The sequence below is a fragment of the Fusarium oxysporum genome, chromosome 8 (assembly GCF_000149955.1).
Source record: "Fusarium oxysporum f. sp. lycopersici 4287 chromosome 8, whole genome shotgun sequence".
NCBI lineage: Eukaryota > Fungi > Ascomycota > Sordariomycetes > Hypocreales > Nectriaceae > Fusarium > Fusarium oxysporum.
In genome coordinates this window covers 976869-990677 of record NC_030993.1, presented here as the reverse complement: position 1 = coordinate 990677, position 13809 = coordinate 976869, and the positions used below count along the sequence as shown (strand labels likewise).

General features: G+C 47.6%; 4 protein-coding genes across 5 annotated transcripts; 3 read left to right on the top strand and 1 right to left on the bottom strand.

The window, feature by feature from the left end:
• The first annotated feature begins 3256 nt into the window (after nucleotides 1-3256).
• On the top strand, nucleotides 3257-6564 carry FOXG_02999 (alpha-D-xyloside xylohydrolase). Its single transcript, XM_018380479.1, has 2 exons — nucleotides 3257-4307; nucleotides 4358-6564. The coding sequence occupies exons 1-2, from the start codon at nucleotides 3428-3430 to the stop codon at nucleotides 5467-5469; spliced, it is 1992 nt and encodes a 663-aa protein (XP_018236762.1). The 5' UTR covers nucleotides 3257-3427; the 3' UTR covers nucleotides 5470-6564.
• Nucleotides 3451-8891, bottom strand: FOXG_02998 (uncharacterized protein). 2 transcript variants are annotated; one of them, XM_018380478.1, is made up of 3 exons: nucleotides 6843-8891; nucleotides 6655-6796; nucleotides 3451-6603 (listed from the first exon to the last, which is right to left on the bottom strand). In XM_018380478.1, the coding sequence occupies exons 1-3, from the start codon at nucleotides 8706-8708 to the stop codon at nucleotides 6422-6424; spliced, it is 2190 nt and encodes a 729-aa protein (XP_018236761.1). In that variant the 5' UTR covers nucleotides 8709-8891; the 3' UTR covers nucleotides 3451-6421. The 2 variants fall into 2 exon arrangements, with proteins under 2 accessions (XP_018236761.1, XP_018236760.1); XM_018380477.1 differs by having other exon boundaries at nucleotides 3451-6590.
• Nucleotides 8892-9326: 435 nt separating this feature from the next.
• On the top strand, nucleotides 9327-11556 carry FOXG_02997 (uncharacterized protein). The gene has a single exon (XM_018380476.1). It carries the CDS (start codon nucleotides 9705-9707, stop codon nucleotides 11328-11330), a length of 1626 nt encoding a protein of 541 aa, XP_018236759.1. The 5' UTR covers nucleotides 9327-9704; the 3' UTR covers nucleotides 11331-11556.
• Nucleotides 11557-11964: 408 nt separating this feature from the next.
• On the top strand, nucleotides 11965-12229 carry FOXG_18454 (uncharacterized protein; the record flags this gene model as incomplete). The annotated part of the gene is made up of 2 exons (XM_018398534.1): nucleotides 11965-12007; nucleotides 12060-12229. 2 exons carry the CDS (start codon nucleotides 11965-11967, stop codon nucleotides 12227-12229), a joined length of 213 nt encoding a protein of 70 aa, XP_018236758.1.
• Nucleotides 12230-13809: the final 1580 nt, after the last annotated feature.

Here is a 13809-nt window from a genome sequence, read left to right as displayed (position 1 = left end):
ATCTACACAGGTAACCCTAGTACGCCGTTACGCCGGATGTCATGTACTATTCTCACCGAAATACAGAATTGGCTCAACCGTTGGAGGAGGACGTCGACTATGAGATTGGGCATCAATCGAACTTGACCAGAAAAGACATGACTCGAGTCTCCCAGTTAAGGAACATGGTTATATGTGAATCAGACACATAGGAACAGATGGAAGACTTTTTGTTCGTCGAACTGCACCTTGACGTAGCAGCGAGGTGTAGAGGACAATTGAAGGCAAACATTCTCAGTACCTTCGAGTTGACGAGTATTCCGAGCGAGGATAAGATGAGGTGCCCAATACACGAAGCTAAAACGGTTGGAAAGGAGGCCCTTGTGACGAAATATGGAAAACGGACTGGTTTAACCTTTGGCATTGCCAATGCGGTTAGGTCTGTAAGACGAAAGCCTGTCGAGCAGCACATATTCTACGAATATGAAGAGTTGTGTATATTGGGTGCTGGAAAGATTGCAATCACGAGAGCCATTTTCTCCTAGGGGGGGTGATGGGATTTGTGTCTCTGACCTCAGGGGGTGTGTTGTCGGGATGTTGACGATCGGAACAGAGGCAGGAGAAGATTACATGGACACTACCTACGCAACCCCCATCGACTGGCTTCTAAGTGACATTGGAAGCTAGCTGCCACCTGTTTGATGCCGACGATGGAGACGTTATCGACTAATAGGACCTCGGCGTTTTCAACGACATAGTAAAAGGCCATTGTGCAGCCGAGATGGTTACGATTAAACGCGAACACGACAGCGATGAGGAGACAACTGAAGCTTTGTTACAATCCCTTCCGGTAGCTCAAGCCAGCCCGGCCCAAGTAAGGAGAATACCCCCCAAGGTCAGAAACCGACCCTCGCCCCCCCTTTTTTTTCTTCCTCCCTTAAAAATATCTACTAACTTCTAGGAGTATATACAATTAAAGAGGAGATTTGCGACCAAGATGATGTCGGCCAGAGAAGCCTACTTCTTTGGGCTGTGCCACCACTGAATGAACGAGTAATGTTATCTCTTTACAAAGCTCTTCAATTGAGGATATTGGTTGGTCAATTACATCTTTGCATTTACAATCTGATAAAAGCTAGGTGATGTGATTCCTACATCCAAGGCCCCCGGGCCTGGTCGGTCCTCTTGGGCAACTCCAATTCGACTGATATCCGCATTTGCCAACGGGGTCAGAGACGTGTTGACTATTGGCCAGGGACTCCAACAACTTCGCGAGAAAGACGATGTTTTCAGATTTGTAGAGAATCCAGAACTCTGTCCTTGAGGGTGCGGTTGGGTGTATCCTCTCCTATCACAAATTGAGACCCTAAAGAACCACAAAATCGGTTTACTGATGCTACAGTGTCTCCAACGCCATACAAGCATTAACCCAAATGACCCAAACCCTTCCTGTTTTATAGATGTGTTTGTCGCCACGCTTGTGTCCTGTAGGTAAAGACCGTAATATTTATCTGCATTATACTAATCGCCACAGATTTCCAAAGAAGAGATATCAAATGCATTGCCCTGAATTTCTGCAAAGAGTGCCGGCGAAACCGTCAAGATACCTCTTGCCCCAGCCTGACCCAAGATGAGCTTATATCTTGTGGTATGCAGGAATGGCAGAAGTTTGCATCGCTCAAAATGTCTTTGGCATTCAAATTAAAGCGACTATTTCGATTTCTGCTAGCTCTTGTAGGGAAGTTACGTGTCTAGAGCAAGACTTGAACTTTGCCCCTTTACTTGGCAGCATTTATCGGATACCATGGCACCCCCGGGCAATCTCAAGTCTTGCATTTCCTGGCTGCCTTGGGAGAGAGACTGTTAAGAAGAAAAGAGAAGTCTGCCCGGGTACCCCGCCAACGTCTCCACGTTCAGTTGCGTTGCCGCGCAAAACCCACACTCAGGTGCCGGAATATTGACCGGCTTCCCTTTCGCCAGACGGTGCATGAAGCCCATGGTCTCATTGCTAAATACATGATCAACCGTGATTATAAACCTGTGGTTGTCTCTATCCTCGAGGAGTTCCAACAATATCCTTGTGGGGATCTCTGGGAATTCATTAGATTCTCTCTTGTGACCTCTCCTGTCCCTGCATACTCTTCTCTTTTTGTCCCTGTTGTGGACACGTTTGAGCTTGCAGCCCGACTTGGAACAGCCCAAACTACAATAAAAGCGTCGACCTTCGTGATATTGCGTCTGTCGACATACTCCACCAATGTCTGAAAGAGGTTGCGAGAAGGCAGAGAGCAATATCTGTGCTATACACATCGTCACCGATACCGCCTTGGGGTTGGCATTATTCAAGAACTTCAGACTGCCCTGAGATTAAGTGGCTTCACGCTGCTCATCCTCCTTCCGCGGCATCAACCCAATTCTGTCTCCGTTGAAGACAAATAGACGGAGTAACTGGGGGTATACAATGTTGTGCGGGAGACTCAGGTTCACAACGTTGATGTACTCTGTTTGATCATTTATTACTTAGCCTCCTCTCAATCATTCAAATAAATCCAGTCCTGAAAGCCATGGGAACTCATGAGCGACTTCATTGTCCCTCACCCCTAAGTACCTGATTGCCACAGGGCGTTTCCTAGGAGAGCCAACGGGAATGATTCGCACAGGATTTCCAGGTAAAATAGCTCCTCGAATTTAAGGGCCAAGTCCCAGTACTCTTTTGGCTCGAGAAAAGAATACCTCTCGGCTGAGGAGGCATATATGCTCCAGTTGTGGGATTTGGTATAAGATATGATACCATTTTGCTTTGTTATTTATACCCGGTACCACCATTCTGTCGCTCGAACACTTCATTATATTGCTCTTCAAGGACCATAATTCATTCTTTAATCTGCAAGAACCATCGTTGTGTTTGGTTAACCGTGCTCAGCGGACTCGCTCTTCATATCCAAGTGTCAAACAGTCACGACACCGTAGCATATTTTGATAACAACAGAAGACCTCTGACCTTGATGACGAGTACCAAAACCAGTTTAAAGGTCCACTAAACTACGCTAAATTATACTAAATTTACCTAAGCCTTTCTATAATTTAGGATAAATATCCCAAGTTTTGCTACCTTACTGGACAATACGTAACATAGTCCGAAGCAGTATGGCACTAAATGGATAAATTAGAGGTCCGGCGGGGATTCGTAACTTGTAGTTTTCCTCATGAATGCTGCTATCATTGGATCATCATTTTGCTGCCCGACTGGAGGACTTGCATTACTCCGGCGGGGAAGCGATTGGCTTACACGACTTGAACATCAACTGAGATACTTATTACACGACGGCAGGATCAGAAGGAGAAACTCATAGCTTTTGTGAAACATAGAATTCGGCTATTTTCTTTTCTTCTCACTCTCATCACAAGGCAGTATCATTCCCCTGCCATCTGAAGGCTCAAAATCACCATGTTCTTCGACGACAAGACTCGCCTCCGCTACAAATATGATGCGGAGGAACTCTGGATTGAACCATGGGGTCCAAATGCGTTCCGCGTGAGGGCGACCAAAGCTGCCGTGATGCCATCGCAAGATTGGGCGCTTCAGAAGCTTGCAGAAGTGACGCCAGAAATCTCTATTACTGACGAGTCTGCATCCATCAAGAATGGAAACATCAAAGCCCGCATCTCCCGCCAGGGCAAATTGATTATTGAGAAAGCCGATGGGAAGCTGATTCTGGAAGAGTACTCTCGTCATAGGCGGGATCTTCTCGATCCGAAGTGCAGTGCTCTGGAAGTGGAGGCTCGCGAGTTCAAGGGAATACTGGGAACAGACAACTATCATCTGACAATGCGTCTTGAGAGCGTCAGTCCAGATGAGAAGATCTTTGGAATGGGCCAATATCAACAGCCTTGGCTTGACCTGAAAGGACTCGATCTTGAGCTTGCACACCGCAACTCTCAAGCAAGCGTTCCCTTTGCTGTGTCCTCACTTGGTTATGGACTCTTGTGGAACAACCCCGCGATAGGAAGGGCTGTATTTGGCAAGAACATCATGAGCTTCGAAGCATTCTCAACTCGAATCCTTGACTATTGGATTGTCGCAGGGGACACACCAGCTGCGATTGTGGAAGCATACGCAGATGCTACTGGCAAAGTTCCCATTATGCCTGAGTATGGACTTGGGTTTTGGCAGTGTAAGCTACGATACCAGACACAAGAGGAGCTTCTCGAGGTGGCTAGAGAATACAAGCGCCGAGAAATTCCGATTGATCTCATAGTCATCGATTTCTTCCATTGGCCCAAGCAAGGAGATTGGAAATTCGACTCAGACTACTGGCCTGATCCTGGTGAGTACCAATTAAGCATATTGAAGAAAAGGATTGCTAACAACGATCAGACGCCATGGTTAAAGAGCTCACAGATCTCGGAATCGAGCTCATGGTCTCTATCTGGCCAACTGTTGATAAAACAGCTGAAAATTATCAGTACATGCTGGAGCACGGATACTTGATCCGTACTGATAGAGGTGTCCGGATCGGTCTGGACTTCCAGGGCCAAACGGTACATCTTGACACCACAAACCCAGATGCAAGGAAATACATATGGGACACAGTAAACAAGAACTATTACTCCAAAGGCATAAAGACGTTCTGGCTAGATGAAGCAGAACCAGAATATGCAGCATACGACTTTGATAACTACCGCTACTGGCTAGGCTCCAACGGGACGATTGGAAATATCTATCCCGTCAACTACGCTCAAGCCTTTTATGAAGGCCAACAAGAAGCGGGCCAGAAAAACATTGTCAATCTCCTTCGCTGTGCTTGGGCTGGCAGCCAGAAGTACGGAGCTCTGGTATGGAGCGGAGATATTGCTTCTTCATGGTCTAGCTTCCGCAACCAGCTATGCGCAGGCCTCAACATGGGTATTTCGGGTATACCTTGGTGGACCACAGATATCGGCGGATTTCATGGAGGCGATCCCAACGACGAAGGCTTCAGAGAACTCTTTGTGCGGTGGTTCCAGTGGGGCGCATTCTGCCCTGTTATGAGACTTCATGGTGATCGTGAACCTCAGCAACCACAGCAAGGGACGACCGGCGGTGCGACATGTCGCAGTGGAGCACCTAACGAGGTCTGGTCTTATGGCCCTCAAGTTTATGATATCTGTGTCAAGTATATCAAGATCAGGGAGGACCTTCGACCGTATACTCGAAAGCTTATGAAAGAAGCACATGAAAAGGGAACACCAGTCATGCGGCCTCTGTTCTATGAGTTCCCTGGCGATAAGAAGTGCTGGGACATTTCGACCCAGTACCTCTATGGTGACAAGTATCTGGTCTGTCCTGTACTGACACCAGGTCAAACCAAGACGGAAGTCTACCTACCCAAGCTCTCAAATGGAGAGAAGTGGTCTTCTTTCAACGGTGATGAGTCTTATGAATCCGGAACAACTGTCACTGTTGACTGTCCTTTGACTCAAATGCCAGTCTTTGTTCGAGGAGCATGAGACTTTCGGGCCGCTGGGAGTTCATGGTACGTAGAGCACTCTGACAGAGCGGGCATCTCAAGATGACAAGGGGAAGTTGAGAAGAGGTTATTAGAATACACGTGTTCCGCTTGCACGTTCGTTTTCTTGTGCAGTGGTACCATGTAACAGACTTGTCAAGCCCTTAACATAGGAAGCTTCGATCCCCCATTCCTTGTTTTTGGCTCTTGCATGTGATAACATCCTTATACCTTCTCTGAGAATCTTTGGTGGAGCATTGGGGCTGCAGATATTGCCAACTCTCTGCATGTGGCCAGCCATCTTATGCCCTAGACGTATGTAGACTTGGACCATTTCATCATCACAAGGACGATCTAGATGGATGAACGTCGGATCTGGCTCCTCCTCGCTCTCGGACTCATTATTTCCAACCGATCCCTGCGATACACGATCCCCGGAAGCTGGCACCGACCTTGATACGGCATCACCGCGTTCTTGCTGGGACTCAGTCCTAGGGGCATTGAACACGCTGTAAGCCCATATCGAGAGGGTAGCAAGGTAAATAGCATGGGGCTCTATGAAGTCGTTGCTACTATATCGACGGACATGCCACAACAAAGCGCCAGCATGGATTATGGACAGCCTTGCCTTATACTGGTCGATGTTGGCCCAACGTTGAATGTGATTACAGGCTTCCGAGTATTCCATATTGTTCTGAAGTTCATTGTCATTTTGTCGTAGGACTGCAGACGCAGCGACCTTTTGAAAATGCTTCGTAGGTGTCAAGATATACAACCGGGAAAGGTGAAGGTGAAGAATCGTCGGGTGCTCCGTCCCACCAGCATTAGCCGCTTTGCCGTTCGCTTTCCAATGCAAGATATCAAAGGCGTCACAGGCACTATTTCTCCATCTTGTGACCATTTCGAGGGTTGGTGGCCATGTTTCAGTCATAGAAACTGATTCCTTTCGTGGCTCAACATGAGCAACTGGAGTCCATCGTGACAAGGCCGTTCCATACTGGTAGGCTGCTTCTTTGGTCCTCGCACAAACTGCATATATTAAGACGATGTTTCCAAACTCCGTTAAGTTTGATGGCTGCCGCTTTTCCATGTAAAGAAGATGAAGGGCCTCGAGTACCGTTACTATCCGAATGTTCTAAAGTCAGTATAAGCCAGATTTCGGTCGGTTGGATTTCAGAATACAAACCCTGATGCGCGTCTCTACTGTATATCTGTTCCACGGTTGGTTGATCCCATATTGACTCTCGGCACGGAAGTCTTGTTCTAAGCTCGTGTACTTTCAATACTTGGGGACAGTTAAATTCATGAGAAACGATTGTGTCAAGGATCTAATGATCATGAGAGTGTGTTTCTGAAGGTTAGGGCTCAACTTACCCAAATCATCAAGCCAGTGCGCAACTTCGATTGAGTTTGCATCCATCCTGTGACAGCTACATCGCCATTTTGAACTGGCGTGTCAGCAGTTTGTGGCGGGGTCTGTGAAAGTAGATCCATTGTCCTGCATTCTTCTATGAGAGCGAGCCTTTGATACAGAGCCCATTCCATCATGACTTCTTGGCCGCTATGAATTCGAGAGATTAAGTTCAGAATAGCTGCTTGAAGTGTCTGGAGGTCCATCCGGCCATGTGATTGAAAGCTGCCTGGCACCCAAATGCCGTTTGCACTACCGGTGTTCTCTTTGATTATGGAGTCAACCCTGTGCTTCAAGGCCTTGTCTAGAAGTTCTGACATAATCGATGACCACCTACTTCCAGCATATCGAGCGCCAGTGGTTGCTACAGCTAGTAACAGGATCCAGTTATCTGAAACTTGCCAGACGGAGGAGTTTTTCTGTAGAAACGGATACGTCGGATGAAAGCATCGGTAATAAAGCAGCACAAAGCCCCTGATATGGTCCAGAGGGGGGATCTGAGCGTCTAGATCAAGTGATGGATCGATCCCGATCTCATTCTGAACCACGGACGATAGTTGGGAGTAGAGAGCCTCTGGCACATACGTGTTATCAGGGGATTCTCGCATACTCGCTACTAAGGATTTTAGATAACTGTAGTCTGACCCATCTGCTTCGGGGAGGCGGGGGTCCTGTTCAGGACGATTGCTCTGTAAGCTGACTTGCTGGGGGAGTAGTTGACCACGAAATGGGGCTCTAGCTGCTGTTCCATCCACGTAGAGGGCTCCATTGCTTGAAGATGATGCATTGGAGTCGTTAACACTGCTCGCTTGTCCGTCGTAAGGGCTTTCCACAACTGTTGGGTAGTGTGTTTGATCCAGTTCGATGGCTGGCGTTTCCATTGGGCCATTAATGCTTATATTGGCGCCCAGGGACTGCTCTGGGACCCAAGAAGAGACAGGATTGGGTCCAGTTAGTTCAGGAGGAAATGTGTATGCCATTGAACCAAGGCCTTCGGGGATAATAGGCAATTGATTCTCCCACAATGGAGCAAACTGACTGTCCGAGAGCCAATTGATATTGGGGATAGCCGTGGTTAGATCCGGTACTTCTTGAAAGCTTCCCATGTCATCGATTTGGAACATTGGGTTCATTGGTTGTGGTGCAACGGTAATTGACTCATCATTAGGTGGCCAAGTTCCGTCTGCTGGAGGAACCGTGAAAGCGTTAGAACCATTGATGTTCCAAGAAACGTTGTTGGCATCATTGATTCCGCTATTGTTTATAGCCAGCTCTGTTTCTCTTGGCTCCGTGTCCAACGGCTCCGTTTCCACTGGTACCGTTGCCAATGGCTCTGGTGCCTGAGTATCATCTTCACCCTCCGCATTTTCGTGCAAGTTTTGTGCGGGTAATGGTTCGGGTGACTGAAGATTCGAACCCTTCTTCCTTCTCCTCCTCTTCTCCTCCTTCTGGGGCACAGGCTGAGGTTTTCGTCTCCTGGGCATAGGGTAGATGCAATCCAAACGCTTATCCTCACATCTTGTGCATGGCGAGTCTCTTGAGCAACGGTTGCGGGCAGCAGCACATTCTTTGCACGCTCTGATCGCCACTTTCTCGCTCGCGGTTAAGGGATTTATGTGCGTGTGTGTGATTTCGTGTCTCTGAAGAACATCTAGCCGTGCAAAAGATTTATTGCATTTCGTACAGGAAAATGGTTTCTCATGGGTATGGACTCTCAAATGGCGATGTAGATGTTCCGAGCGCGTGAAGATGCGCCTACAGTGGTGACACTGCAAGTGTGCTGGCTCGTCATCGCTGTCCACCGGTCTATACTCGTCATCGCTCTCCATCTTTCTGTGCACTCACGACGCTGCGATGAGGATCATTCGTGAATCATTTTCTCATGATGGATGTCGTTGGATAGTTGCGAGCTTCATGGATATTGCAGTGCGGAGTAAGACAAGCGAAGGTGGCGGGATGGATCTTTCTTGTTCCGCATTGATGACTTGACTCTCCTTTTTCTTCAAAATGCATTATCAACGAATGGGCAGATGGAAGGAGCCGGCTCCCTATAGTAACATCCATATATTCTTATCTTGAGCCGACCTACATGTGATGATGTGACCACAGGGTACTACCTGGTGTTATCCTTGCCGGTCTCAATTCAATCAATTCCGATACCTCAACTGCGAGTACCTTACATCCGATATCATTTCTTTTGCTTCACTATCACCAATCACAGCCCCCAATGATATCCGACATTCACCACAATGAAACAAAGATCTCATTGACAACACGTTTAATCATAATTCCCGGCAGGCACATCTTTCCTCATGCGCGTAATCCGGGATCAAGCCGGACATGCAGGTTGAGGCCCTCATCGACGTTACAGTAATGCAATCCGCTATTTAGCCAAATACGAGGCTGAATGTCGCCAAAGTTTCAGTGACTTTGGCAGAAGTGTCTCCCCTCCCCCGCCGGACCTCCAGTTGATTCAGAGCTCCGGTGGGGGTCAAAACACCATGAGATCTGTATCCATCTATGCCCCCACTGGAACCCCATATTCTTCAACGCGAGCTAGGGCAATAAGCTTTCGGAGATCCTTGGCAGAATATCCCCAGATTCTTCCCCACAATCCCCGGGTGATCATCAAGAAACCAGGACTTTCATAGACAATATGGGACGAAGCGCCTGGGGTTCGTCAGGCGACCAATGTCTGTGGTCTCTGTTGTTTCCCTATAAATGAAGCTCATGCCGCCGATCCTGGTTCATCTCGACAGGCAGTCGATGTCGTCTTATCCTGGTCTCAGGTACATCTAGGCCTCCATTGCATACTTTCCTGCATCATGGCTGCTCTCACAGACGACAAGGTAGCTAGGGTCAGCGAAGATGACCATGCCCCAAATTACGACACGGTCAAGGATACGTCCATCGCAAAGCAGGCTGCAGAAGAGGAACACAACCTCACGTTGCTGCAGGCCATTCGGAAATATCCCAAGGCTGTCATGTGGTCGGTCCTTCTCTCTACTTCGATCATCATGGAGGGTTACGATATCGTTCTTATCTCATCCTTCTTCGCCCAACCATCCTTCCGAGAGCACTATGGAAGCTACCAGCCCAAATCCAACTCCTGGCAAATCACAGCTTCCTGGCAGAATGCACTTTCGAATGCCGTGAGCGTTGGGACTATTATTGGCGCGTTTGCCAATGGTTACTTCACATATAAGTTCGGCTACCGCAAAGTACTTCTCACTTCCTTGGTTGCCATATGTGGCTGCATCTTTATCTCCTTTTTCTCACCGAGTCTTCCAGTCCTTCTTGTTGGACAGTTCCTTTGCGGCATCCCATGGGGCGTTTTTGCCACTATGGCTCCTGCATATGCATCAGAGGTGTGCCCCATGGCATTAAGAGGATATTTGACTGTCTATGTCAACCTCTGTTGGGCCATAGGACAGCTTATTTCGGCTGGAGTACAAGCAGGCTTCTCGAATACGACCGGGCATTGGTCCTACCGAATCCCCTTCGCAATCCAATGGGCATGGCCTGTCCCTTTATTCATCGTCCTCTTCTTCGCCCCCGAATCTCCGTGGTTCTACGTCCGGATTGGTGATTACGAAAACGCTGAGAAGTCAATCACCCGCCTAAGTTCCTCAACAACTTCTGGTCATGCAAAACAGGCTCTTGCCATGATGATACATACCAATGAGATTGAAAAGTCCATCGACCAAGGTACTTCGTATCTGGATTGCTTCCGTGGGGTTGACCGACGCAGAACCGAGATCGCCTGCATGGCCTTTGCTGCCCAGCCTTTCTGTGGATCTTCCATGGGTGGTACTCCGACTTTCTTCTTCGTGCAGGCTGGTTTACCTGAGTCGATTTCTTTCAGAATGTCTGTTGGTGGTCTTGGAATTGCGTCTGTGGGCACAATCATATCTTGGTGGCTGCTTCCCCTTGGTCGGCGTACACTGTATCTTTGGGGCCTTGGCTTGCTCACGGCCGTGTTGATGATTGTCGGATTCATCAGCGTCGGTGCTGGAGACTCTCAGGCAGGAAACTACGCGCAAGCCAGTATGATGCTCATATGGTTAGGCGTGTATTACATGACTGTTGGACCTGTTTGTTACGCAATCATCTCGGAAGTTTCTTCGACCAGACTGAGAAACAAATCTGTTTGTGTCAGCCGAATTGCCTATTACATTGCTCAAATCATCTGCAATGTCGTCAATCCTTATATGCTCAACCCAACTGCAGGAAACTGGCGCGGTAAAACTGGCTTTTTCTGGGGAGGTTGCTCTTTTGTCTTCTTCATTTGGACGTTTTTCCGCCTTCCTGAAACCAAGAACAAGACGTTTGAAGAGCTTGATCTTCTGTTTGCTAATAATGTGGCAACCCGCGAGTTTGCCAAGTATAAGGTGGATGCGTATGCTGAGGATGACAACATCTTGACCGTTCAAGATACTACTCGCCGTTGATAAGCACAATGTTTGGATTCTGATTTGTCCGGTATTTCACACGGAGAGATCTATCTGAAAGGTATATTGAAGGAAATGCTTTGCTTCGGATTTAAGCATTTGGGATATTATTCTCGTCAATCGCACCCCAGGAGGCAGCAGGCCGACGTTTATTTAGGTTGAATACTTGTTCTGCCGTGTACACTCGCAAATGTGAAATATGCAGCTCCGTGAAGCAAATTTCGAGTCATCTATGCTTGTGAATAAAGGTGACCCCAGCAATGAGCAAGAATAGAGGGATACGAATTGCTCGTGGAATGCCTAACACAGCTTGTGATGTTTGCAAACTGTTTGCGTATATATTGCTTGCCAGCCTTTTCCACCCCCTTTTGCGAGCTGAAGATTCAGGTGACTTCTTCGCCGACTCACATGTCTCTTCTCCCTGTTCTCATTTACTATAAATATCTCCTCTCCGTTCATCCTTGTCACATCTTCTACTTGTTCTTCTGTATCTCACCATCATTGCCACCTGGAGTGCAGGCGCTGAGGAGTCGAGATATCTGGGCTTTCGACGGCTACCTCATATTATCCAACTTATGGCCATATATTATTTGATGCCAGATGTAACGAACGCCGCAGAGATTCTCGCCCGAGCATGGGACGGATGTGGAGATTGCGAGACGTCCTTTGCTATGAAGGTAAGGCCCCCCCAAAGATGGGTCAAGTCGATGAAGGCTGACGTATAAAAAGAGTCCCGCAAGAACTCTCAAGGAGCCTGGGACAACAAATGTCTTGGTATTCCCAAATTCACAGGACCTTTCTTTTGCTTCAAGTATGGATCTGGTGCTGTCCGCAAGGCGCCTAGACCAGACAACAACATGCAAAACTGTGGTCGAACGTCTTATGCTTATCTCCAATGACAGTCACGTAAGGTGTGGATAATGCGATGAATACTCTTGTTCCACGTGTGGCGAGTATGACTTGATATGAGATTCTTCTCTTGAGTTGATGCTAACATCTCGCAACACTCAGAGCATGCTGACAGTAATTGAAAGACCAGCATCGTCTAAGTCTACCATAAAAAATATTTTCTCCAACAAATACCAGCAGTTCAACTATATATAACGGCCATTACCGCCCCGAGTATAGATTCTTCTCACCATATTGCCAAGAGCGTGTTTGAGGACAACCTGCGAGACATTGGCGATCCAAGAAGCAACCCTCGATATAATGACACGATTAGAAGATGGGTTCGGTAGTGGAATCTGTTCAACAAGTTGCCCTATGAAGTTCTGCTGCCGACCTTCAGCCTAGCCCCATGATCGATCTGGGTTGCCCATCTCAGAGACAGGAGTCATGTTGACAACATGGAGTCGACACAACCCCTGGACTTTCCTATACCGGTCTTCTATCACATATATTTTGGTCTGAGAACACCACGAATTCCGGAGGTCTGGAGTTCAATAAGAATACTCTTTAGAACCAATCGGCATCAAACGGCTTTATGAAGACACCATGTGCAAAGTATCGACATATACAACACGAGAAACCCACATATATATATGTATAGTATAAGCTAGAATAAGTCCCCTCTTAAGCTCCCATCAAGCTCCTTGATCACTCTGTAGCTAATATGTATACACATATGGGGTTTGGCTTCCTGTCCCTTCGAACCTAGTGACAAGGAGTGCACTACTGTGTTCAGTTCCAAGGGGTACCAGGAACATTCGCATATTCGAAGGCGAAACTGCACTTTGAAAGAAACCTTGGGTAACGATTCAAAGCCGTCTGTCATAGTGTCCTTCTGAAAGCTCAGTCAGTAGTAAATCTTCAAGAACATTCAAGCGAGCCCAAACTTACATCTCAACCCAAGGGAAATTCACTCACTGCGCATGCTACAACTGTACGCCGAGATTGGTACGAGTTGCCCGGAGATTTCGCCAACATATCGCGTTAATCTCATCCCAGCTTCGATGCCTGTAGGAATTGTCTCCTCAAAATACTTACGGGGCTACAGAGCCAATGACAGACAATTTCTCTTTCTGTCCCCTCAACCATACAATAACGACTTGCCAATTGAGTTATCACCATGGTTCTTACGCAAGGCTCAGTTGATTCATGAAGCTTGGGTGACATGGTTGGCTTTCCCCCGAAACAACCAGAATCCCACTGGCATTCTGTCGGGTACCCTAAATGCCAACCATTGAAGCTCGAAGCAAACGCGACTGCAGACGTCTTGCTATATTTCGCATGAAAGGTATTTGCTGAGCAAGGCATATTGCCCACCAGCCCAACGGCCCTTATTTCTAATTTATATATATCGGTTGACAGCCTATTTCATATTTGGCACCGAGCACGTGCGCAAATGTTGGTCGATGGCGTAACTGATGGTCTTTATCTTGCTGGCGGCCTTGGGCACTTGAGAAGAGTCTTCAATGGCTCAATCAGCGTTGGCTGATCGATATTTTGAGGTCGGGCCAGTGTTCTATGATAACAAAGG